Raw genomic sequence first — 24380 nt, 5'->3', positions numbered from 1 at the left:
TGTGTGGCCGGTACATGAGTTTGTGTGTGTTTGTGTGTGGTTATGTACACGAGTGTGTGTTTGTGTAGGCCTACTGTGCATGCATGTGTGTATGCGTGTGTGTGTTTGTAGGCCCACTGTGTACATGAGTGTTTGTGTACATGAGTAGAGATGGGTATCGTTTGGGTTTTTTCCGATACCGGTGCTAAAACGATACTTTTAAAACGATACCGGTGCCTGAACCGATACTTAAAAAAAATGGAACAAAACGACGATTGACTTCATTTAAGAAAGGCTTTTTTTATTGCCAAGGCAAATTTGTTTCTTCAAATTGAACAATATATTAACTGTTTAAAGTCTACTATAAATATGAATAAATACAAAGCACTTGGCTTCAAACTACAGCTTCAAACTTTTTAACTTCAAAACTATGAACAATATATTAACTGTTAACAACAGTTTACAGTATACTTACATAAATATAAATAAATACAAAACACACACACACACTCTGTACACACACTACAGCTTCAAACTTCAGCATTTCTACACGAACGCTAGATTGCCTGAATCCAGAGAAAAATGTCTCTGAACCGGGCGGATTGGGTCACTGAATCCGCATACTTTTGAATCGGGGTTCCAAAGTGAGTAGATTTGAATCCGCCAGCGGATTGGTGTTTGTGTAAACCCCGATCCGCACACTTTCTAACCTGATGATGTAATTGCCCCACGTGAAAGCCTCGCAACCTCAGCCTGAACCCTAATTAACCCCGCTGCATCACTTCATAACAACAACAACATAAACTAAATCGATGTCATTAAGATGCTGGTTAGGAAAGAGATGACATTAACAAGCCACACTTTAATCTATCACGGTTTAATATATTTGCATCAGACCATTGTTCAAAAAACGGTTTTTAAAAGTGTCAGCAAAAGCCTATATGAGCAAATCTGACGTGAAAAGATTTTCATCATAGACGGAAGTTTGAAAACGGTAACTTACAGTGTAGTTGTACACAATTCCCAGGCTAGAAAACAAAGGTTACGTATGTAACCACGGTTCTATGAGTTTCGGATGACCGCCAGAGGCGGTGCTTACAGCACTGGATTTCCATCGCACGTACGTGCAGGTCGAGTGTTAATACCAACAAAGTCACCTGTGACCTGGGTGACGTCCTCAATGTGCACCAGCACAAAAGGCCGGCCCACCCAGGAAGCGCCCTCTTGGCAATCTTCTCGTGCAGATTCCGAGTGACTGCCAAGGTCTGGCGGTCATCCGAAACTAATAGAACCGTGGTTACATACGTAACCTTCGTTCTATTTCTTTTCTCCTGACCGCCAGAGGCGGTGCTTACAGCACTGGATGACTAATACCAACAAAGTCACGAGGAAATCTTACCTTACTCCCGCTGTAAGGAAGTAGGAAGAACAGCTGCTGCCACTGGGTTATGAGGGACCACCTTAACCCTATAAAACCTTGCAAATGTGCAGGTTGATGCCCATGATGCAGCTGTACAGATATCTGAGCGCCAGCAGAACAGCCTGCAGCTCCAATACATTTGTGTTGTTCCTGCTGCCAAGGACTCCAGAGACCTCTGACAGTCCTGCATTGCCATACAGCTCCCCACCCTGCCAGAGAAGCATCGGTGGCCACCACTTCTCTGCGAGAAGGTATGGACCCCAAGGGGACCCCCTGGGTGAGAGATGTCTCTCCTCTCCACGGGGGTAGCTTTGCAAGGCAACTGGAAGTGACTCTGACCAGCTTGTGCCTGTGACAAGTGGGGTGCAAGCCAAGATCGTTCAGCCGAATTTGAAGAGGCCGCAATTGACAGAAGGCCTAAAGGGACCACCGATGAGGCCGCTGTGAGCATTCCCAGCAGTCTCAGATATGATTTGAGGGCCAGAGCCCTGCCTCTCCTGAAATGACTGATGAGCTTGAGGGTGTTGTTGACCCGTTGTTGAGAGGGGGTAGCAACCATCAGCTGTGAGTCTAGCTGGATGCCACTAAAGACGATCTGCTGACTGGGAAACCGGGAGCTCTCTTCCTGGTTTATCTTTAGCCCTAACCTGGTAGCATAGGAGATCAGAAATGCTGATTCTTCTGGGAACGGATCAGCCAGTCGTCCAGATAGGGGAAAATGCGCATCCCCCCTGGCCTGCAGTGGGGGACAGTGCCGCTGCCACACATCTGGTGAAGACCCTTGGTGCCAGCGAGATCCCGAATGGGAGCACACAGAACTGGTAAGCCCTGCCCTCGAAAGCAAAACGAAGGAACTGTTTGCCGAGGTGTGATAGGGACGTGAAGGATGCATCCTTTAGGTCGATGGTTGTAAGCCAATCTCCTTGCTTGATGCCCTGCAGCACATCCGCTGTACGCAGCATGTGGAATGTTAAAATCTTGAGATGCGTGTTTAACTGTCTTCAAGTCTAGTATAGGCCGAAGGCCGCCGCCCTTCTTTGGGATGATAAAATAATTAAATTCAATTTTATTTATATAGCGCCATAACAATACGATTGTCTCAAGGCGCTTTACAGAGCCCAGAGCCTGAAAATAAGTGGAGTAGAATCCACTGTTTTGTGCCCGCCTGTCTAATGGCTTGATGGCGCCTTTCCCCTGGAACCTCGAACCCTGGTCGACGTCGGAACCATAAAGGACCTCGGTCTCCCGGGAGCCTCACGGCTCAGACTGGCAAACTGTTGTCTGGCCTGTGTAACCTGTAGGCTGCACTCCAGAGCTTGCTGTGCGGCAGGACCAAACATCTGTCCTGAAATGACAGGCAGAGACAAAAGGGCTTTCCTGCACGGTTCCAAAGATGGAGACTGGGCCAACCATACGTCGGGGCTGGGTTAACGAGGCCACAGCCCACCCAGCTCCCTGTCATGTAGGCAAACGCCTGCAGGGAGGTGTCACTCAGACTCTGTGCGGAGGAGTCAGCCTCAGAAGTCTGCATTCTCTGAGACAGGGCTAGTACCAGGTGTGATATTGAATACCCAAACGTGCAATACGCGCTGCTGCGTCGTAGGATTTTACCATGTAGTCGTCTGTCAAACGGCACTGTGGCCGGGGCAGCGAGCATCAGGCCGGAGTGTTTCACCCGGTGTGAGAACCAGGGCAGCAACGGCTGGTTCGATATTGGGCATGCGATCAAAGCCATGGCCAGAGGCATCTTGCGTTCCTTTGGAGCCCTTCAGTGTGGTGTGGCCCGTACCCAGGGAACTGGGATGAGAGTAACAGGGGCCTCACTGAAGCCCTGGTGGAGAGAACATCCTCCTTGAGGATCTCAAAAGCTGGCGACAGTATTGGAGGGAGCATCTCCGAAAGAGACTGCAGCCGTTGTAGCTAGAGCACTAGCAGGCTGTGCAGCCGGTTGTTGCAGATTTAGAAGCAGAGTCTTTATCTCTGCAAACTCCAAAGGCAAAGTGTCTACCTTCCGGGCATGCGGATCAATCTTCCTGCGTTTGCCCCCACCAGAGGTTTCCCGGGAATCAGGCCTCCGGCATTTGCATTGCTTAGGAGACATGGCACTGCATCCCCGTGCCGCTCAAGAGGGGCCCGGCAATCAGCCCATGTAATGAACATGTTGCAATATCTATACATAGATTTATTTATCTTTTATAGGAGTTGATAGGTGAAAATTCACCCTAGTTACCTCAGGACTCCGGAGCTGCATATAAGTATATTTATTAGACAAACAACAATTGCAATCGGGCTCACTCCCAGCACAAGGCTGAAAGCGAAGCAATGATAAACACATTGCACAAGGTTTATATAGACCGAAGTTGAGTGTTCAGCAGAGATAACCCCTGATCACAGCAAGGATCTCTCTTACGTTACGTGAGGTAGGCTTCCGTTTAAGAGCAGACACGCTCGTTAACAGTTACCAAAATTAGATGCTTTGGAACTGAAATTGCAGGGCGTAGAACACGCCTTCACTAACCATGTTGGGAAAGTTCACTTTCTACATGAACCAGTTCAGTTCAGTTCAGTTCAGTTCATAGTTCACACATTTTAAAATGAACTAGTTCAGTTCATAGTATATAATTGAAAATCTCAAACTAAGTTCATCGCTCCAAAAAAAAATGAACTACCTGTAGTTCCGTTTTTTTTTTTTCAATATGTTGTGAGCTTAAATTGTCTAAATCTCTATCTGTCTGCAATACCGCTCTCGGCCTCTACGCACTTCGGCGCCTCACTTGACAGCCATAGACAGTAGAGGAAAGCACACGCAGCGATTGACTGGTTTGGCAATCCTGGATACAGGACTGTAACTGGTGTGTCTTTCGCCTGGAAGTCTCTAGAAATCTGCCTTATTGAACGAAAATTTAAAAAGAGTGAACGTGCAGTTCACTGTATCGTTCATCAGCAGTAATACAGTAGGCTACGTTCAGTTCACGTTTACCAAAATGATGAACGAGTTCATGAACTTTCGCTCAATGAACGCGTTCAGGTACAACACTGGTCACCAATCAGTAGGTAAATGCTTCTAGCGTTAACCCAAGTCGACAGGAGTGAAATCCTGTTAGTTTACTTAATTGAATGCTTATGGCGAGAACACCGCTTGCAACTTTATAACAACAACGGTACAAAACCAAACTATGCGAACTTCCAACTTGCTTAACAAGTGGGTTTAATTATCAGTTGTAAGGCGAGAAACACCTATACTGACTATGCCGGCCCAGGCTACACCTCAATTAAGAAAACAAACTTCGAGTAACGCAGTTTCTCGGAGGGTGAAAAATCCACTGCCCCGACCATGATAGGTAACGAAACTACCCGCGTCTACCTCGAATGAAAATTTGACCTGCTTCCGCGAGAAGATGCAAGAGGGCGCTTCCTGGGTGGGCCGGCCTTTTGTGCTGGTGCACATTGAGGACGTCACCCAGGTCACAGGTGACTTTGTTGGTATTAACACTCGACCTGCACGTACGTGCGATGGAAATCCAGTGCTGTAAGCACCGCCTCTGGCGATCAGGAGAAACGAAATAGAACTTTCATGAATGCCAGAATTGTCCCGCGAACTTCGTAAGTGGAAATTTCTTCTTAACTGCCTTCGACAATGAGGTCCATTATTATTGCAATATACAACTTTTTTTATTTACTATATCAGTAGGCTACTTTGTATGCAATCATTTCCCAATAGGCTACAGAGGCAAATTATATAGGTAGGCTACCCTCAAGGTCCGAATTTAACATCCACCAAGCGCCAAATGCGTGTAGATTTTGCATTTTATGTGTACGTTTCGGAAGCCACCCAACACTTTGGCAGGTGACTTTTTTGATGAATGTTACGTTAGCTATAGTCCTGTCCGACAACGATAGCTGCTTGCATATGCTGCCTGCTTTCAAGTAAATGTTATGTGTTGCCAGATGTTTCATGAGATTTGATGTGTACATGAGTGTGTGGGTGTGTGTGCCTGTGTACAGGAGTGTGTGTGTGTGTGTAGGCCCACTGTGTACATGAGTGTGTGTGTGTGTGTGTGTGTGTGTGTTGTGGTATCATGAGAGGCTTTACCACTGAGCTGGGTGTAGGGCAATGCGTAATCAACAATACAGAGCCGGCAAAAGTGCTTTCAAACGAGGACCAGGTTTATTCACCAACACAAAGTCTTTCAGGAAGCAAACATAAAAGTTCTTCAAAGGCAAAAACATAGGCTTCATAAAGTTGCTCCTCACTTATATCCTACCCACTGTAGTTGCAGTTTAAAGTTCCTCCGTCCAGGTCCTTCCCAGCTTGGGGCTAGCCTTCCCCCTTCCGGATGCGGCTTAGCAAGCGCTTCAGCAAGCGTTTCCACAACAGCTTCACCCGCACATCAAGTGCTCTCTGTTCTCCCTCCTGACTCTCCCTGCTCTCGTAGCTCGCTCTCTCACAACAGGCACCACCTGTCTTAAATGCCCCTTCCATCAGGTGCCTTAAGCACCTACACCTGGTTGGGTGCTGCTGCATTCTGGGAGATGTAGTGCCACTGGCAGCCATCTTGTGGTGTGGCAGCCAGACCTCCACACGAACACCACACCCCTCTGCTAGCTGGCCCACCGTGATGCCACACATCCCTCTCCCCGGACCTGACGCCCTCGACAGGATAACCCAGGTCCAAAAGGCATCACAGTGGGATAGGACATCTGCTTTTCCACTGCGCCCTCCTGGCCTGTGAACGACAGAGACATTAACCGGATGGTGGCTTAGAAACCATCTACTCACCCTGCCGTTTGTTTCCGTCTCCCCTGGTTTCTCTTTCTGCTCCTGTTGTGCACTGGGGACCATGCCAGTGTCTTTCCCATCTTCTGCCGTCTCCTCAGTCGCCATCTCCTCTGGCAGGGCGTAGAGTCCCTTCCTCCTGAGCACGGCGTGTTCGGGGACATCTTTGCCATCCGTCTCGGTCTTTTTAGGAGTCCTCTCCTTGTAGGCCTCGTTTGTGTGGCACCCTACTACCACATTGCGCTGGTAGCCGGCACACCTCTTTCTCCTCTGGGCAGAGTCAGACACGTTTGTTTGGGCAAAGGTCGACACGTTGGTCTGGTCAAAGACATCCCCCTCTTCTCCGAGGTCGTTGTCGCCATCGGCACCATCGTCTGGGTCATCTGCCTCTTTACCATTGTGGTCTTCCCCAGGCTCTTCTTTAGCAGGGGCTGCCTTGGCAGCAGACTTGGCTGGAGCTGCCTTTTTACCTGGTGGGACTTCTGACTCAGAGTCACCTTCACCTGCTTCGTTATCATCCGCAGGATCTTCGTCATCCGCAGGATCTTCGTCATCAGCAGGATCTTCGTCATCAGCAGGATCTTCGTTATCCGCAGGATCTTCATCCTCCACCTCTTTCTCAGCAATTTCATCATCAACATCTTCATCATATTCATCATCTTCATCACCATCAGTATCACCTGCATCTTCATCATCGACATCATCTTCATCATCGTCACCTTCATCGTCGTCACCTTCATCGTCGTCACCTTCATAGTCACCTTCATAGTCACCTTCATCATCACCATCGTCAGCTTCATCATCGGCATCATCTTCATCGACATCACCGACCTCTTCATCACTGACATCTTCACCATAGACATCATCATCATCGCCATCATCATCGTCCCACTCTTCATCACCGGCAGCTAGGACCACCACTGTTGCGCTGCGCATCTGGCTTAGCTTTTCATGGGCCCTCTCGAACATCGCACCAGACCGGGCGTGCTTCTTCTCGGCCTCCTCTAGGTCATCTCTAGTTGGATTGTCCTTCTGCTGCATCTGCAGCAAGGCTGCACTGGTCTCCTGCTGGGCCCTCTGGCTCTCCCACAGCATCATCACCAGTTCCTCCATTTTGTGTTTGGTGCTCCTTTGCGTAAAGTCCTGAAAAAAGTTCCACCAAGTCGTCGATTCCTTCACTTCTGCTCATTCGCACCTACGCCCTATGCCCGCATTCTCCACCATATGTGGTATCATGAGAGGCTTTACCACTGAGCTGGGTGTAGGGCAGTGCGTAATCAACAAGACAGAGCCGGCAAAAGTGCTTTCAAACGAGGACCAGGTTTATTCACCAACACAAAGTCTTTCAGGAAGCAAACATAAAAGTTCTTCAAAGGCAAAAACATAGGCTTCATAAAGTTGCTCCTCACTTATCCCACTGTAGTTGCAGTTTAAAGTTCCTCCGTCCAGGTCCTTCCCAGCTTGGGGCTAGCCTTCCCCCTTCCGGATGCGGCTTAGCAAGCGCTTCAGCAAGCGTTTCCACAACAGCTTCACCCGCACATCAAGTGCTCTCTGTTCTCCCTCCTGACTCTCCCTGCTCTCGTAGCTCGCTCTCTCACAACAGGCACCACCTGTCTTAAATGTCCCTTCCATCAGGTGCCTTAAGCACCTACACCTGGTTGGGTGCTGCTGCATTCTGGGAGATGTAGTGCCACTGGCAGCCATCTTGTGGTGTGGCAGCCAGACCTCCACACAAACACCACACCCCTCTGCTAGCTGGCCCACCGTGATGCCACAGTGTGTGTGTGTGTGTAGGCCCACTGTGTACGTGTGTGTGTGTGTGTGTGTGTGTGTGTGTGTGGATGTGTGTTTGTAGGCCTACTGTGTACATGAGTGTGTGCCTGTGTACATGAGTGTGTGTGTGTGTGTGTAGGCCCACTGTGAGTGTGTGTGCCCACTGTGGTTGCTAGTTCGAACACATTAAAAACAAGTGCAAAAACAAGAAATCCTGATTTCACGGGAGCTTTTCCAAAATTATGTGATGAAAGTTGCTGTGTTTTTTAGGTGTTTGTTGATGAAATTGCGGGAGCAAATGAAAGTTGCGATAAAAAGTTCAGAAATTCCCTCTTTGTAAGTATAAATGAGTCATTTGTTGAAGAATAAGTAATTAATATACAAACATTCATTAAAGGCCAAAACCATTGTCCTCTTAATAACCTTAGCTACCAACATGCCAAACAAAAGATTACCAGGACTACAAAAATGACTTATCCACAGCGAAGTGCACCACGGATGTGCGGTCAGGGGAGGCAGAGTGAAAGTTAAAAAAAAATAAAAAATACGATAAAATAAATTAATATTTCTCTACTGATCTGTGCTATAAATGTAATATCTGCATGATTCCAATCATTTTGAGCATTTGATATAATCAAATCATTGAATTTGCGCATGTCCTGTTCAAACAGACAGGAGACATTGAGACGGTGAGGCAGCGACGAGCTGTGCCTCATCTCAGATTGCGCAATCCCTCACAAACTGGGTTGAGCGCATGCGTAGAACCTATTCAGTCTTGCTGATCTGACATAAAACCACTGTGAAAAAACACAGAGGGGAGGCAAACACTACCTCTGCCCAAGGTTATTATAGTTTTGCGTTTTTCACTAGTTTTTATTTTTATTTCGTTTTGACTTTTTGTTTTCAATTTCAGTTTAGTTTTAATTAGTTTTTAAAGCAGGTTTGCTAGTTTAGTTTAGTTTCTATTTTTTGAAAATGCTTAGTTTGAGTTTAGTTTTTATTAGTTTCAGTATTAGTTTTAGTCTTTACCGCGGAATGCAAGAAACCAAGGGGGGGGGGGGGGCAGTCAAAACAAAATGCTCAAAATGAATAGAAGATACAAGCTATAATAAATAATATGTAATAAAAACAGAATTTGCGCATGTCCTGTTCAAACAGACAGGAGACAGCGAGACGGTGAGGCAGCGACGAGCTGTGCCTCATCTCAGATTGCGCAATCCCTCACAAACTAGGTTGAGCGCATGCGTAGAACCTATTTAGTTTTGCTGATCTGACGTAAAGCCGCAGTGAAAAAGCACGGAGAGGAGGCAAATAGTACCTCTGCTTCAATAAAGGGAGCATGCGAGAGCCCACTGGTCGGGTTTATTCTTGTTCTGCCGTTACTCTTCTTATATTTGACATTGACTACGAAAATGGAAGATTCTATAGCTAAGCTAAAACATTTCTCATAACTGGACTTTCAATCAAAAAGTGAATTGATCAATAATGGGAGACCAATGCCGTAGCTAAAATGAATGCTTGAAACGACGGGACAGAAGATAACTCGATCGACTTCTCACATCCAAAGCCAAAATGTTTTGAAAATATTTTGAACCTCAAGAATAGATTTGGTTTTGGACGTACAGCGGAGACTAAATATTAGCAGGGGGGTATCTCACCCCTCATTCGCTAACATTACATTGATATCAGAGAAAGCCCTTGCTCCGTTAATTTCCCGTTCTCTTAGGATTGTTTAATGTCTATGTAAAGCCATTTAACATCAAACAAGTGGTTGTGATCACTTTGGTGAGCTGATTTTGAGAAATTAAACTTAAATTGCAGCTAAAGTTGTACATAATCACACATATTAACACGAGTTCATCACAAGCTAGCAGCTGCCAACTGTATGTAGCCACCTTACCTATGTTAGAATGCTGATATGAAAAACAACCAGTAGTCAATGTGCAAGCTGCCAATTGAATGGTGATTTAAGATACTGTATTGGGTTTATATATTTGTAAATCTGACTCTGAAAGAGTCAGTGCCTCACCAGCCACGAACCTCACCGCACGTTACTGTTCCAGGTAATCCCAAATAGGACTCTGTCGCTTTCTCCCGACTTTTGCCGCCATAATACCAGGTGAGGGGCGTGTAGTAAAAGTGGTACGGCGGAAGATAGACGCTATGTATGAAATCAATTGACATCTATGAAATACATTGACAAAGACGAAAACTAAGGACATTTTCTCTATAATTCTATTTTATTTTAGTTAGTTTTGTAAAGACACAATACAGTTTCAGTTAGTTATCGTTTTTTTATAAAGCCTCGTTTTTATTTTTATTTCAGTTAACGAAAAGAAAAATCACACCTCGTTTTCGTTTTTTCGTTAGTTTTCGTTAACTATAATAACCTTGCCTCTGCCTCAATGAATCCCATCGAGAGCCCAACGGTCGGGTTTATGCTTGTTTTGCCGTTGCTTTTCTTCTACACTTATATTTGATCTTCACCGCGAAAATGGAAGATTCTATAGCTAAGCTTAAACATTTCTCAAAACTGGACTTCCAAACAAAACGTAAAGTGATCAATAATGAGAGACCAATGCCGGAGCTAAAAGGTACGCTTCAAACAAAGCTAAAAGGTATGCTTCTCACCCCTCATTCGCTAACATTACATTGATACAAACCGTGTACAACCTGTTGTGATGGTGTAGCCATTTTCATTTGAATTTGCTGTTGAATGCACGACAAGCACCGCAACAAGCACCACCTTGTGGATGTAATATGCAAATGTAATATTATCAGAGTAAACTCTGAGAAAAACAATGGAGAAAACCGAAAGTAAAACACATAATTATATAATTAAATATTGCAATACTTTGCGCTACTGTATCGATATAATTGCGTGCGCAAAATATCGCGATACTGAACAGAAGCGATTTTTTCCCCCACCACTAAGTTATGTATGTATGTATGTATGTATGTATGTATGTATGTATGTATGTATGTATGTATGTATGTACAGTATGTATGTATGTATGTCTGTATGTATGTATGTATGTAGCGCTGCTATGCAAATATGTTTGTAGGATGACTGGCAAAGTTAGACCCCACCGCCTCTCCATCACAGTCTGTCTCAGCACACATGCGCATGTGTGTGGTTGTAGGCCTACTGTTTACATGAGTGGGTGTGTGTAGGCCTACTGTGTATATGAGTGTGTGTTAGGGATGCACGATATTTAATTTTAGCCGATATTCCGACATTTACAAGCTCATTTTGGCCGATTGCCGATGCCGATACCGATATATACACCTCTGCTTTTGAATTATTGAAAAGTCTCTCCTGTACTAGAATTAATCTGTTATTATGATAGGGTATTGCTGTAGATACAGGACATTTAAAAACTTGATTTGTATCATTTTAGAAATAGACATTCACTCATGAAACTATTGAAATTATTTCAAATATGGCAGATTTATTCATATTTGCACGTCACAATTTTCATACTTGAACAGTACCAACTTGAACAACTACACTCTGGAAATGCAACTTGGCTAACTTGGAAAGCTAACGTTGGTTAACTGACTTACAGTTTAATAACATCCCTTCTAGGATTTCTAGACTAATCTATGTAAGGTTATTGCCAAGTTAGCTATATAAATTCCATATATGCAAAAGTAAGCCATGTACAGATAGCGTGGGCTCGTGACATAACGTTTCACATCCCGTCAAATGAGATCATCAACTTCGCTGGTGTCAGGTAGCATGCAAGCTAACTAGCTAGTGTTGTCTAGCTAACTAGCAACTTATTAACTTCTATTAGCGCACGACAGGTAATGTTGCAAAGCGTTGCACGCAGGTGGTCTGCATCTATGCATGCAACCTACGTTACGGCCAAGCTGTCGTCTCCTCTTCCATTTCCTGAAAAGTTTCCTGACAAATAGCATGTCAACATCCTCTGATACTGTGAAGTACTGCCACCCAGCCAACGTGTTGAATTACGTTGTTGGCGCTCATAGTAACCAAAACATTTGCTTCGCGTGCGCATAATTTGAACGTCACTTTATCGGCCAGGTACATCGGCAGAAATTTTCATATCTGCAGATGCCGATAATTAAGCTTTGAAGCTTTTATCTGCAGATACCGATGTCGTGCCGATATTATCGTGCATCCCTAGTGTGTGTGTGTGTGTGTGTGGTGTGGAACGGTGAATTCCCCTTTCCACCGTGCGCAGTCAAAGAGACGTTACTCACGTTGCCCGCAGGAGCGTGAGAGAGAGACATTAGACTCATGCAGGCACGCACACACACACGCACCCATCCGCGGAGTTTGACGTGAAATCAGGCCCGAACGCCATCACATGGCTGCAACGCGGTCTTCCCACGGTATAACACAGCACATTTAATTCACCATTATCACCGTTCACCTGTTGTATTAACATTACAATCCATGCCCTAGTGCGGTACCCACTAGGGCATCACATATACTCTCTGTTACAGCATACAACCCCGTTTAGGTTTAGGTGTTCACTGGAACAGTTTGTACCTTTTTAAGGCAATTTTCTACGTTTTACACTATAACACTATAATATATGGTTATCTATAGGGAATGATAGTATATACTATTATCTACCATATAATACTATAATAGTGATATGTTGTCTCCTTTCAAACAGTGTGAACATGTTTCTTTCAGCCATAAGAACTTCATGACACTGAGGCCATCTGAGTGAAACTGAAGAGATGGCTGCAGGGGGATCATCTAGTGGTGAGTCAATCAATTTAGCCTAATATTCTAATCAGGTGTGTGCGCGTGTGTGTGTGTGTGAATTGTAGTACTATTAGTATGGATGTCTTTAGCTACCCAAACATATTAAAAACAAAAAGTTAAGTATTTTGTGTCTGACTGTGTGACTGTGTTGCTTCATGAACAGGAGGTGTCCTCCATCTCTCAGACTTGAGGATTGTGCTGCTGGGGAACAGAGAAGCTGCAAAGAGTTCAGCAGGAAACACCATCCTGGGCAGAGAGGAGTTTGACCCTGATGTGAGAACACTGCAGTGTGTGAAGAGACAGGGAGAGGTAGCAGGGAGACAGGTCACTGTGGTGGACACACCAGGATGGACAGACTATGATTTTCGGTTAAGGAAGGACTCTCCTAACCTCCTTAAACAGGAGATAGTTCTCAGCGTGACTCTGTGTCCTCCAGGACCTCATGCTTTTCTGTTGGTCGTCCATGAAAACATGACCTTTACAGAGGCAGAGAGAAATGCCACATCAAACCACCAGAGTCTTCTGGGCCATGGAGCCTGGAAACGCTCTCTAGTTCTGTTCATTCAGGAGAGACCTTCAGAAGAGAAAGCCGTTGAGGTTAAACGGAAAAGGCTCCAGTGGCTTGTAGAGAAATGTGGGAACAGATATCATGTCCTCAACATTATGAACAAGGATGACAAGCAAGTCACTGAGCTGCTGGAGAAGATAGAAAAGATGGTGGCAGGAAACAGTGGATTTTACTTTGAAATACACAGAGAGAGATTACAGGAGGTGGAAGAGAAGAGGACAGGAGAAGAGAGGAGAGCAGAAGAGAGAAGGAAGGAGGTGCAGAGACAAAGACTGTCTTTCAGCGCAGCAAAGGGTGAGTTAAATTTGTGTTCTGCAGAATCACATTATTAGTATTAAAATGAAACATCTATATGTTGATGAATGTTACTAGCTGATTGTCCACAAAATGTACACTTTCCTTTACAGTACATCAAACTATATGTCAATTGAACTATTTAGTTACACTACCACAGATTTACCTTAAAGTGTTGAGTTGAGTTGAGTTGAGTTGAGTTGAGTTGTTCATTATCTCTGTTTACTCCTGCAGGAGACACATTGCTTTCAGAACTCAGAATTGTGCTGCTGGGATTTGAAAATGCTGGTAAGAGTTCATCAGGAAACACCATCCTGGGCAGAGAGGAGTTTCAACCTGGACAGAGATATGCTGTGTATGTGAAGAGACAGGGAGAAGTAGCAGGGAGACAAGTCACTGTGGTGGAGGCTCCAGGATGGTGGGCATGTCTATCTCTTGAGAAAAACCTCAAAATGGTCAAAAGAGAGATTGTGGTCAGTCAAGGTTTGTGTGATCAGGGTCCACATAGTTGTTGTTTTGTCATACGAGCAGATGCTAGTTTCACAGAGAAGCACAAGACATCAGTTCAACAACACTTATCCATTCTTGATGAGAGAGTGTGGAGTCACACCATGGTTCTGTTCACCTGTGGAGACTGGCTGGGAGACACAACCATTGAGCAGCACATTGAGAGTGAGGGAGAGCATCTCAAATGGCTGATTGAGAAATGTGGGGACAGATATCATGTCCTCAACAATGCAAACAGCACTGATGACACACAGGTAACAGAGCTGATGGACAAAATTGAAGAAATGGTCGCAGGGAACAGGGGATGTTATTATGAGATGGACAGAAAGAGACTGGAGGAAACACAGGAAAGGAGGATGAAGGAGGAAGAGAGAGCAAAAGAGAGACTGATGAAGGTGGAGAAGCAAAGGCAACACCTCCTGTCACTGAAGAGTGAGTTGTGTTTGATATTTCATAAATAAAACCTAAAAATCACCACAAAAATATGAATTTTTCATTTACAAAAGTGAATGAATTTTAACAATAATAAAACAGCAGTTATTGAGACATTAAAATGAATATGTAATGACATATATACACATTTAATACATTTAAAGGACAATACATTAACTAATTTATTTACTAATTTTCTGTGTAAATGTAAATGTGTGTGGTCAAACACTGAAATATTAATAATTTCATTTAATTTAAATGAAATGTAATTTGTAAGACGGGAATTTGAATATCATGTACACATCAATAATTCATGCATATTTTATTGCAGGCAAATCCCTTCACCTGTCAGAGTTCAGAGTTGTGCTGCTGGGATCCATATATGATGGGAAGAGTTCATCAGGAAACACCATCCTGGGCAGAGAGGAGTTTGACCTGAAGAGAAGAACAGCTCAGTGTGTGAAGAGACAGGGAGAAGTAGCAGGCAGACAGGTCACTGTAGTCGAGGCTCCAGGATGGTGGGCTAATTTCAACCTCAAAGACACTCCTGAGCTCACTAAACAGGAGATTGTGCTCAGTTTGTCTCTGTGTCCTCCAGGACCACATGCTGTCCTACTGGTCATACCTTTGGCTTCATCCTTCTCAAAGGACAATGGAAGGATATTTCAAGAACACGTTGAGCTTGTTAGTGAGAGAGTGTGGAGTCACACCATGGTGCTGTTCACTTATGGAGACTGGCTGGGAGACACAACCATTGAGCAGCACATTGAGAGTGAAGGAGAGCATCTGAAATGGCTGATTGAGAAATGTGGGAACAGATATCATGTCCTCAACAATGCAAACAGCACTGATGACACACAGGTAACAGAGTTGCTGGACAAAATTGAAGAAATGGTCGCAGGGAACAGGGGAGGTCATTATGAGATGGACAGGAAGAGACTGGAGGAAACACAGGAAAGGAGGATGAAAGAGGAAGAGAGAGCAAAAGGGAGACTGATGAAGGTGGAGAAGCAAAGACAACACCTCCAGTCACTGAAGTGTGAGTTGCCTATTTTTGTAAATGCAATGTTTCTTTTTTCATCCCAAGTAAAATGTTCTAGAAGAAAATTAAAAGAAGCTATGAACTTTATGGGAAACATAAAGCAGTGTGTTATGATATTAATTCACATGGCAGGAAAACATCCTCATAAACTAATTTAAATGTGATATAAATGCTGTAACCATCCCCAAAACCAATATATTTCCCATATTATAACACCTTTAAATTTCAATGATGGAAATTGAAATGCAGGACCCAAATATCGCCATCAAGCAATGGGAAGCAAAAGACACTCCGAGCTCATGCTGCCTGCAGAAGTGCATCATGGGCTGGAGTGTTGCTAGGAGATGAAAACTTTCTCACCCAGACATGTAGTGGGATCTGGGGGTTTTCTCTCCTGGGAATTTTTGCCAATTAAATTCTGGAAGTTAACTGCACCATTTTCACACAGTTTGAGACAGAAACAGGGAGCCTAGAGACATGCAGGGCCCGTCATCTGTCTGACTCACATGAACATTACCCCATCAATTAGACCACACCGCCTGTCTATGAAAATACTAGGTCACACTGTCACGGGACATGGACATCGCCATAGATTACCCATAGAAAACATTATTGAGGTTTTATAGACAGAAATTATATTTCATGTGAACATTATAACATTTGAATATCAAAAAAAAATAAAAATGTAAGCCTTTGATTGGTGAACCAAGGTTTAGATAAGCCTACAAAGAGTGCTGTCTGGAGATCGATTTTAAACTGGGAGGTATTAAAACTGAGTCAACAACAGAAGATAACTCTTCCTCCTCCTCACCTGCACCTTGTAGCCTTCAAGTCTTGCCTTAGTGAATTAGCTAGCTAGCTACCACCAGATGATGAGCCCTGTAACTGGTACACGCTCTCTCTCATGCTCACATGTGTGCGTGCCAAGTAGTGTGAAGTAGATCTGCTGCTTGCATGAGACACAGATGACCCAAAGCTACTTGTGTTTTTGATCAACGATATCATACTATTGCTGACCGACAGATGATAAGACCCAGGACTATTTCTATTATTAGGATTCCTCCGTCTCAAAGCAAAACTTTGAGATATAAACCTGGATGACATTGGTACAGGGGTAGAGAAGTCGTTTAGTACTCAGAAGGTTGTTAATTCAATACCCTGTCAAAGCGTCCTTTAGCAAGACACTTCTTTCTTCACTCTTCTTTCCTCTATTCTTTCCTTCTTCCACTCTTCTTTCCTTCTTTTACTCTTCTTTCCAAAATTGTAAAGAATATACATTTTCCCCTGGTTTCGCATTCTTAGGAGGAATCCTCATCGCTGCTTGCAGCTATATTTATTCTTGTACCATGGGAATCAATGGCAGCCCCTAGAACCGTATGGTAACTTTTTCTTTTTCTTTTTCTTTTTCGGTTGTATAGATTTTACGCTATTACCGGTTTTATCAAACTGCTTTGAAAGCCTACTCTTCCTACAATTTTTCTCAAATCCCATATGGTAACTTTTTCTGAAATTTGGCACACTCATTAAGGACAGTCCCTTCTTCACTCACACCAAGTTTCATGTCTCCCACTAGACCACGCTAGCGCCACCAACGGGTCAAAGTTGGACTTTTGTTAACACTGTAACTTTTGAACCGTTTGACCGATTTTCAAAAATTGAGGTACCATTGGATTCCTTGGATCAAGACGAATTCGACGTTCAATGGCGCCAATTTTCGGTTGTATAGATTTTCTGTTATTCCCGGTTTTATCAAAAAACCTTTGAAAGCCTACTCCTCCTACAATTTTGGTCAAATCTTCTTCAAAATCACCAGAGATGATCTTCAGACCAAGAATTTTGATCCTCACAACCGTTTGTCCGGTATAGCCACTCAAATTCAGCAGAAACAGGAAGTGAAGTAATATCTAAGCAAAACTTTGAGATATAAACCTGGATGACATTGGTACAGGGGTAGAGAAGTTGTCTAGTACTCAGAAGGTTGTTAGTTCAATTCCCTGTCAAATTGTCCTTTAGCAAGACACTTCTTTCTTCACTCTTCTTTCCTCTATTCTTTCCTTCTTCCACTCTTCTTTCCTTCTTTTACTCTTCTTTCCAAAATTGTAAAGAATATACATTTTCCCCTGGTTTCGCAATCTTAGGAGGAATCCGCATAGCTGCTTGCAGCTATATTTATTCTTATTTTTGTAAAAAAAAACAATAAACCCACTTTTTTTTAGAAATGTAAAACATTCAGGGCTGTAGCCCATGAGCCAAGCCAAGTCTTGCTCTCAAGGTACGACCTCAGTCATTTTAGTCATAGAGGTATTATATAGACCTGGACAGAGTGAGGGGTTAGGGTTATGCTTGCTGTTGCAGTCCGATCTAGATGGGTGATCTTAATCCTGATATTTTTTTGATAATGTAGGACGCCATTAACACTGCTTACCTACAGGGTCGATGAAAATAAGCTTAAACAAGCATGGCGTCCTATGCAAAATGAGTCCCAATACTTCTGTTAAGGAACAAACAAACAGCAAAACTTGCTGAACTCTCCCTATAGCAGAAGGGGACAGACAGTGCTATAGCACCACCAAGTGGTGTATTCAGGCTACTGCTGTACAAATACATACAGTGGGCCTACATGTAGGGTGACCAGGTGCAAACAGACCAAATGTGGGACGAGTAGTTTCTTACCGCTTAGAGGTAACCTAAAACTTTGATAACTTTGGTAAAATGGTGAAAGGGAAAGGCTCGTGAACATTAACTTCAACATTAATAAAATAGCAGTTATTGAGACATTAAAATAATTCTGTAATGATATATACATTTTAATACATTTAAAGGAAATTAAATGAACACATTTCTTTAAATGATCTGTTTAAACCCTTTAACTAAGGTATGTTATTCACACTATTAGGGAAATCTATCTGAATGTAAATGTGTGTGGTCAGGCACAGAAACATTTATAATTTGATTTAAATAAAACCTAATTGATGAGATGGGAATTTTATTATGATGTATGCCTTTTTAAATCTCATATTCTATATTACAGGGAAATCACCTCCCCTGTCAGAATTCAGAGTTGTGCTGCTGGGACCCAGATGTCGTGGGAAGAGTTCATCAGGAAACACCGTCCTGGGCAGAGAGGAGTTTGACTTGAAGAGAAGAACAGCTCAGTGTGTGAAGAGACAGGGAGAAGTAGCAGGCAGACAGGTCACTGTAGTCAAGGCTCCAGGATGGTGGGGGAATGTCAATCTCACAGACACTCCTGAGCTCACTAAACAGGGGATTTTGCTCAGTGTGTCTCTGTGTCCTCCAGGACCATATGCTGTCCTCCTGGTCATACGTGTGGATGTATCCGTCTCAATGGACGAGGGTAGGATATTTCAAGAACACGTTGAGTTTCTCAGTGAGAGTGTGTGGAGTCACACCATGGTGCTGTTCACCCGTGGAGACTGGCTGGGAGACACAACCATTGAGCAGCACATTGAGAGTGAAGGGGCCCTGCAGTCTCTCATAGAGAAATGTGGGAACAGATATCATGTCCTCAACAATGAAAATAGAAGTGATGATACACAGGTTACACAGCTGTTGGAGAAGATAGAAGAAATGGTTGCAGGAAACAGGGGCCATCACTTTCAGATGGACAGAAAGAGACTGGAGGAAATACAGAAAAAGAGGAAAGAAGAGGAAGACAGAGTAAAAGAGAGACTGATGAAGGTGGAGAAGCAAAGACAACACCTCCAGTCACTGAAGAGTAAGTTGCCTCGCATCTTAACTTTTTTGTAAATGCAATTTTTCTAGTAAAATGTACTAGAAGGAAATTACAAGAAGCTGTGAACTTAATGGGAAACATAAAGCAGTGTGGTATGATGTTAATTCACATAGCAGGAAAACATCCTCAAGTCAATGTGATATAAATGCTGTAACAGCACCAAAACCAATATATTTCACATGTTTTAACACCTTTAAATATCAATGATGGAAATTAAATTAATTAATTTCTTCTGTATATCAAATTTAAAATCATGCAATCAGGGTTCAAAGTGTTACTCCGATGCAGACCAGCGCATGATAGTGATGAGAAGCTCTAAACTGACCTCTTGACACCGGGTCTAACCTTTAGAAGTGCAGATGTGTCAAGACACTGCTTTGGGTGTCGTTCAATTCTACATGTCATGTGATTTTCCTTGACTGAAGCCTACATTTTTTTCCAAAGTAAGCGAAGCCTGGTGCTTCTGTCATCACCAGTGCCTCCATCCTTGTCTGTAGCCTAGACATTATTGGATGCGTTATCTGTGTTGTCAGTAAACCCCCAAAGCTGTTCATATTACTCGTATTTAAGGGAAATAGCGCCTATGTCAAGCACTGATATTGCACCCCTTTGCAAACATCTGACACCCATCATTTAGACGTACCATAATATCAGCACAAAAATGCAGGACCCAAATATCTTCATCAAGCACTGGGAAGAAAAAGACACTCCGAGATCATGCTGCCTACAGAAGTGCATCATGGGCAGGGGTGTTGCTAGGAGATGAAAACATTTGGGGCTTACCCAGTAAGGAACCTGTAGGGGGATCCGGGGGTATTCTCCCCTGGGAATGTTTGGCAATTAAATTCTGCAGGTTAAATGCCCCATTTGTACACAGTTTGAGACAGAAACAGCCTAAAGACTTCATGGCATGCAGAGTCTGTCTGACTCACATGAACATCACCCCATCAATAAGACCACACTGCCTGTCTATGAAACACTAGGCCACACTGTCACGGGACACGGACGTTGACTATTTCCCTTTTGCCCAAATAGTCAACAACAGGAAATAACTCCTCCTCCTCCTCACCTGCACCTTGTTGCCTTCATCCTTTTTGTTTTAGATAAATGTTCTTATATCCTTAGCCTTCAAGCCTTGCCTTAGTGAATTAGCTAGCTAGCTACCACCAGATGCAAACAATGACAAGCCCTGTAGCCGGTGTGCGCTCTCTCTCGTGTTCACATGCACGCCTGCCAAGTAGTGTGAAGTAGATCTGCTGCTTGAATGACACACAGATGACCCAAAGCTACTTGTGTTTTTGATCAACGATATCATACTATTGCTGACCGACAGATGATAAGACCCAGGGCTATTTCTATTATTATTCTTATTTTTGTAAAAAAAACAAAACAATAAAAACAATAAAACCACATTTTCTAGAAATGTAAAACATTCGGGGCTGTAGCCCATGAGCCAAGTAATACCTGGAATTACAAAACATGGAGTCTTGCTCTCAAGGTACGACCTCAGTCATTTTAGTCATAGAGGTATTATATAGACCTGGACAGAGTGAGGGGGATTTATGCTTGCTGTTGCAGTCCGATCTAGATGGGTGATCTTAATCCTGATATTTTTATGATAATGTAGGACGCCATTAACACTGCTTACCTACAGGGTCGATGAAAATAAACTTAAACAAGCATGGCGTCCTATGCAGAATGAGTCCCAATACTTCTGTTAAGGAACAAACAAACAGCAAAACTTGCTGAACTCTCCCTATAGCAGAAGGGGACAGACAGTGCTATTGCATCACCTAGTGGTGTATTCAGGCTACTGCTGTTCAAACAAATACAGTGGGCCTACATGTAGGGTGACCAGGTGCAAACAGACCAAATGTGGGATGAGTAGTTTCTTAACGCTGAGAGGTAACCTAAAACTTTGATAACTTTGGTAAAATGGTGAAAGGGAAAGGCTCGTGAAAATGTACTTTCAACAATAATAAGATAGCAGTTATTGAGACATTTAGATAATTCTGTAATGATGTATACATTTTAATACATTTAAAGGAAATTAAATGAACACATTTCTTTAAATGATCTGCTTAAACCCTTTAACTAAGGTATGTTATTCACACTATTAGGGAAATCTATCTGAATGTAAATGTGTGTGGTCAGGCACAGAAACATTTATAATTTGATTTAAATGAAACCTAATTGATGAGATGGGAATTTTATTATGATGAATGCCTTTTTAAATCTCATATTCTATATTACAGGGAAATCACCTCCCCTGTCAGAATTCAGAGTTGTGCTGCTGGGACCCAGATATGGTGGGAAGAGTTCATCAGGAAACACCATCCTGGGAAGAGAGAAGTTTGTTCTGAGGAGAAGAACAGCTCAGTGTGTGAAGAGACAGGGAGAAGTAGCAGGCAGACAGGTCACAGTAGTCGAGGCTCCAGGATGGTGGAGGAATATCAACCTCAAAGACACTCCTGAGCTCACTAAACAGGAGATTGTGCTCAGTGTGTCTCTGTGTCCTCCAGGACCACATATTGTCCTCCTGGTCATACGAATGGATGCATCCGTCTCAATGGACGAGGGTAGGATATTTCAAGAACACATTGAGTTTCTCCGTGAGAGTGTGTGGAGTCACACCATGGTGCTGTTCACCCGTGGAGACTGGCTGGGAGACACAACCATTGAGCAGTACATTGAGAGTGAAAGGGCCCTGCAGTCTCTAATAGAGAAATGTGGGAACAGATATCATGTCCTCAACAATAAGAATAGAGGTGTTGATGCACAGGTTACACAGCTGTTGGAGAAAATTGAAGAGATGGTTGCAGGAAACAGCTACCTTCACTTTGAGATGGACAGAAAGAGACTGGAGGAAATGGAGGAGAGCTGGAAACAACAGAGACAGAGAGCAGATGACAGAGAGATGTATGTCTACAAGCAGAGAGCTACTCTTACATTTTCATTGGGTGAGTTGATTAATATTAAAATAATAATTGTATTAATCGGTGTCTGATTTATTTTAGTCCACTATCATTAAATTGAGAAGACGCTCATCAAGTATTTCTCAAAGAAAGAAACAGAGGGGCCTCAAAAGTTCTGCAAAACATTTATAAATTCAAATTAATTTTCACCAATGTCAAAAAGATCTACATACATGACCACAATTTCACCTTCTGCACACATACTGTAGATTACATGAACTTCTAAACGAATTGGATGAACATATCCTACCCAGCTTTCTATACATATTAATACATACATGGAAAAAGCCACTGATATTCAATTCAATTCAATTTTATTTATATAGCGCCATAACAATACAATTGTCTCAAGGCGCTTTACATAGCCCAGAGCCTGAACCCCCTTAGTGCAAGCACAATGGCAACAGGGGCAAGAAAAAACTCCCTGTTAGTCAGGAAGGAATCTTAAGTAGAACCACGGCACATAAGGGGGGACCCATCTGCTTGAGGTTGGCCGGGTGGAGATAGGAAGGGGGGGGGGGGGGGGGGGGGGGTTGTGTGGCAGAAGGGGAAGGGAAACAACAAGTGTTGTGCACAGTCTGCATTTGGTAGATGTACATAATATATATACAGACATCCGGTGGTAAATACATGATACAAACAAGACCAGTTTAGTGGGTATACACTGTGTTCATAGGGTTACTGATACAGGGGTAAGGGGGGCAGGGACAGAGAAACATGTTGGTGGTGGCAATAATATATATTGTATGTAAATGTTAGCGTAGGGTATGGGGTAGAGTAAGTGTACGGCAGTCCGGTGGCGGTGGGTGCAATTTGCCGAGGGTTTCTACAGGTGGATCGGGTGAAGAGACTACAGCAGCGTCCCATAGCGAAGATAGTCTAGATTAGGAGAGAAAGAAAAAAACAGAGTGAGTGGGTAGAGTTTGGCTGTCCATATGCGTAGATGAGGAGTAGTGGGGGTGAGGAGCAATGTTTCCACCTCCATCAGCAATTGGAACATGCTATAAGGGAGAGAGAACATTTTTGTTAGTAGACATTCATTTCAGAACCAGATAAGGAGATACCTTTGGGTAGTAGATTTAACAGTAGGCAATATGGCCATGTTATCAGTATTATTATAAGCATTAGCAATGTGATATGAAAGGAGAGAGAGAGAGAGAGAGAGAGAGAGAGAGGCTACCTGGCTAGGTGTATGGGAATATTATTTAGTATATTATTTCGATTTTAGTCATAAGCTTTGTAAGGGTGCACAACAGTGCCCAATTTTCGATAGTTTTAGATAGCGTAATATCTACTTACTTCTGAACCTGTATGGCCCCTTGGTGTCAAGGAACGTCGGGCGACACAGAGATTGCAGGGAGGTGGGAGTTTATTGAAACCAGTACAGGGTGAACAGGGGAAAACACAAAAGCAACTCAGGATTCAAAAGCACAAAAGATATGTCAAAACTGGAACACACAAAAGATGGAAGGGATAATTAAGAATAACCAATTAGGAACAATAGCTTTCTACTGACTCCCTCTCAAATGATTCATTATACGCTCTTTCTAAATGCAGGTGATGTTCCACATCTCTCAGAGGTCAGGATTGTGCTGCTGGGATACAGAGGTGCTGGGAAGAGTTCATCAGGAAACACCATCCTGGGCAAAGAGGAGTTTGATACTGTAGAGGCAACAGCTCAGTGTGTGAAGAGACAGGGAGAAGTAGCAGGGAGACAAGTCACTGTGGTGGCGGCTCCAGGATGGTGGATTGATGCCAACATCACAGTGACCCCTGAGCTCACTAAACAGCAGATTGTCCACAGTGTGTCTCTGTGTCCTCCAGGACCACATGCTGTCCTCCTGGTCATAAGTGTAGATGATTCTATCAAAGAGCTCCAAAGAAAAAATATACATGAACACTTGAGGCTTGCTGGTGAGGAACTTTGGAGTCACACCATGGTGCTGTTCACTGATAGGGACTGGCTGGGAGACACAACCATTGAGCAGCACATTGAGAGTGAAGGAGATGCCCTCAGGTGGCTGGTAGAGAAGTGTGGGAACAGATACCATGTCCTCAACAATGAGGGGAGAGGTCAAAGGACTCAAGTAACACAGCTGCTGGAGAAGATTG

General features: G+C 43.5%; 1 protein-coding gene across 1 annotated transcript in view; it reads left to right on the top strand.

The window, feature by feature from the left end:
• LOC105894517 (GTPase IMAP family member 8-like) overlaps positions 1 to 21058 on the top strand; it is a 79558-nt gene extending 58500 nt beyond the window's left edge. The window contains exons 2-4 of the mRNA XM_031562365.2: positions 13793 to 14497; positions 14829 to 15536; positions 18571 to 21058. Coding sequence (XP_031418225.2) covers positions 13793 to 14497; positions 14829 to 15536; positions 18571 to 19307 — 2150 coding nt within the window. The 3' untranslated portion in view covers positions 19308 to 21058. The remainder of the gene's footprint in view (positions 1 to 13792; positions 14498 to 14828; positions 15537 to 18570) is intronic.
• Positions 21059 to 24380: the final 3322 nt, after the last annotated feature.

The sequence above is a fragment of the Clupea harengus genome, chromosome 24 (genome assembly GCF_900700415.2).
Source record: "Clupea harengus chromosome 24, Ch_v2.0.2, whole genome shotgun sequence".
In the NCBI taxonomy this organism is placed as follows: Eukaryota; Metazoa; Chordata; class Actinopteri; order Clupeiformes; family Clupeidae; genus Clupea; species Clupea harengus.
Note: the sequence above shows the minus strand (reverse complement) of the source record. Positions and strands in the feature narration are given on the sequence as shown.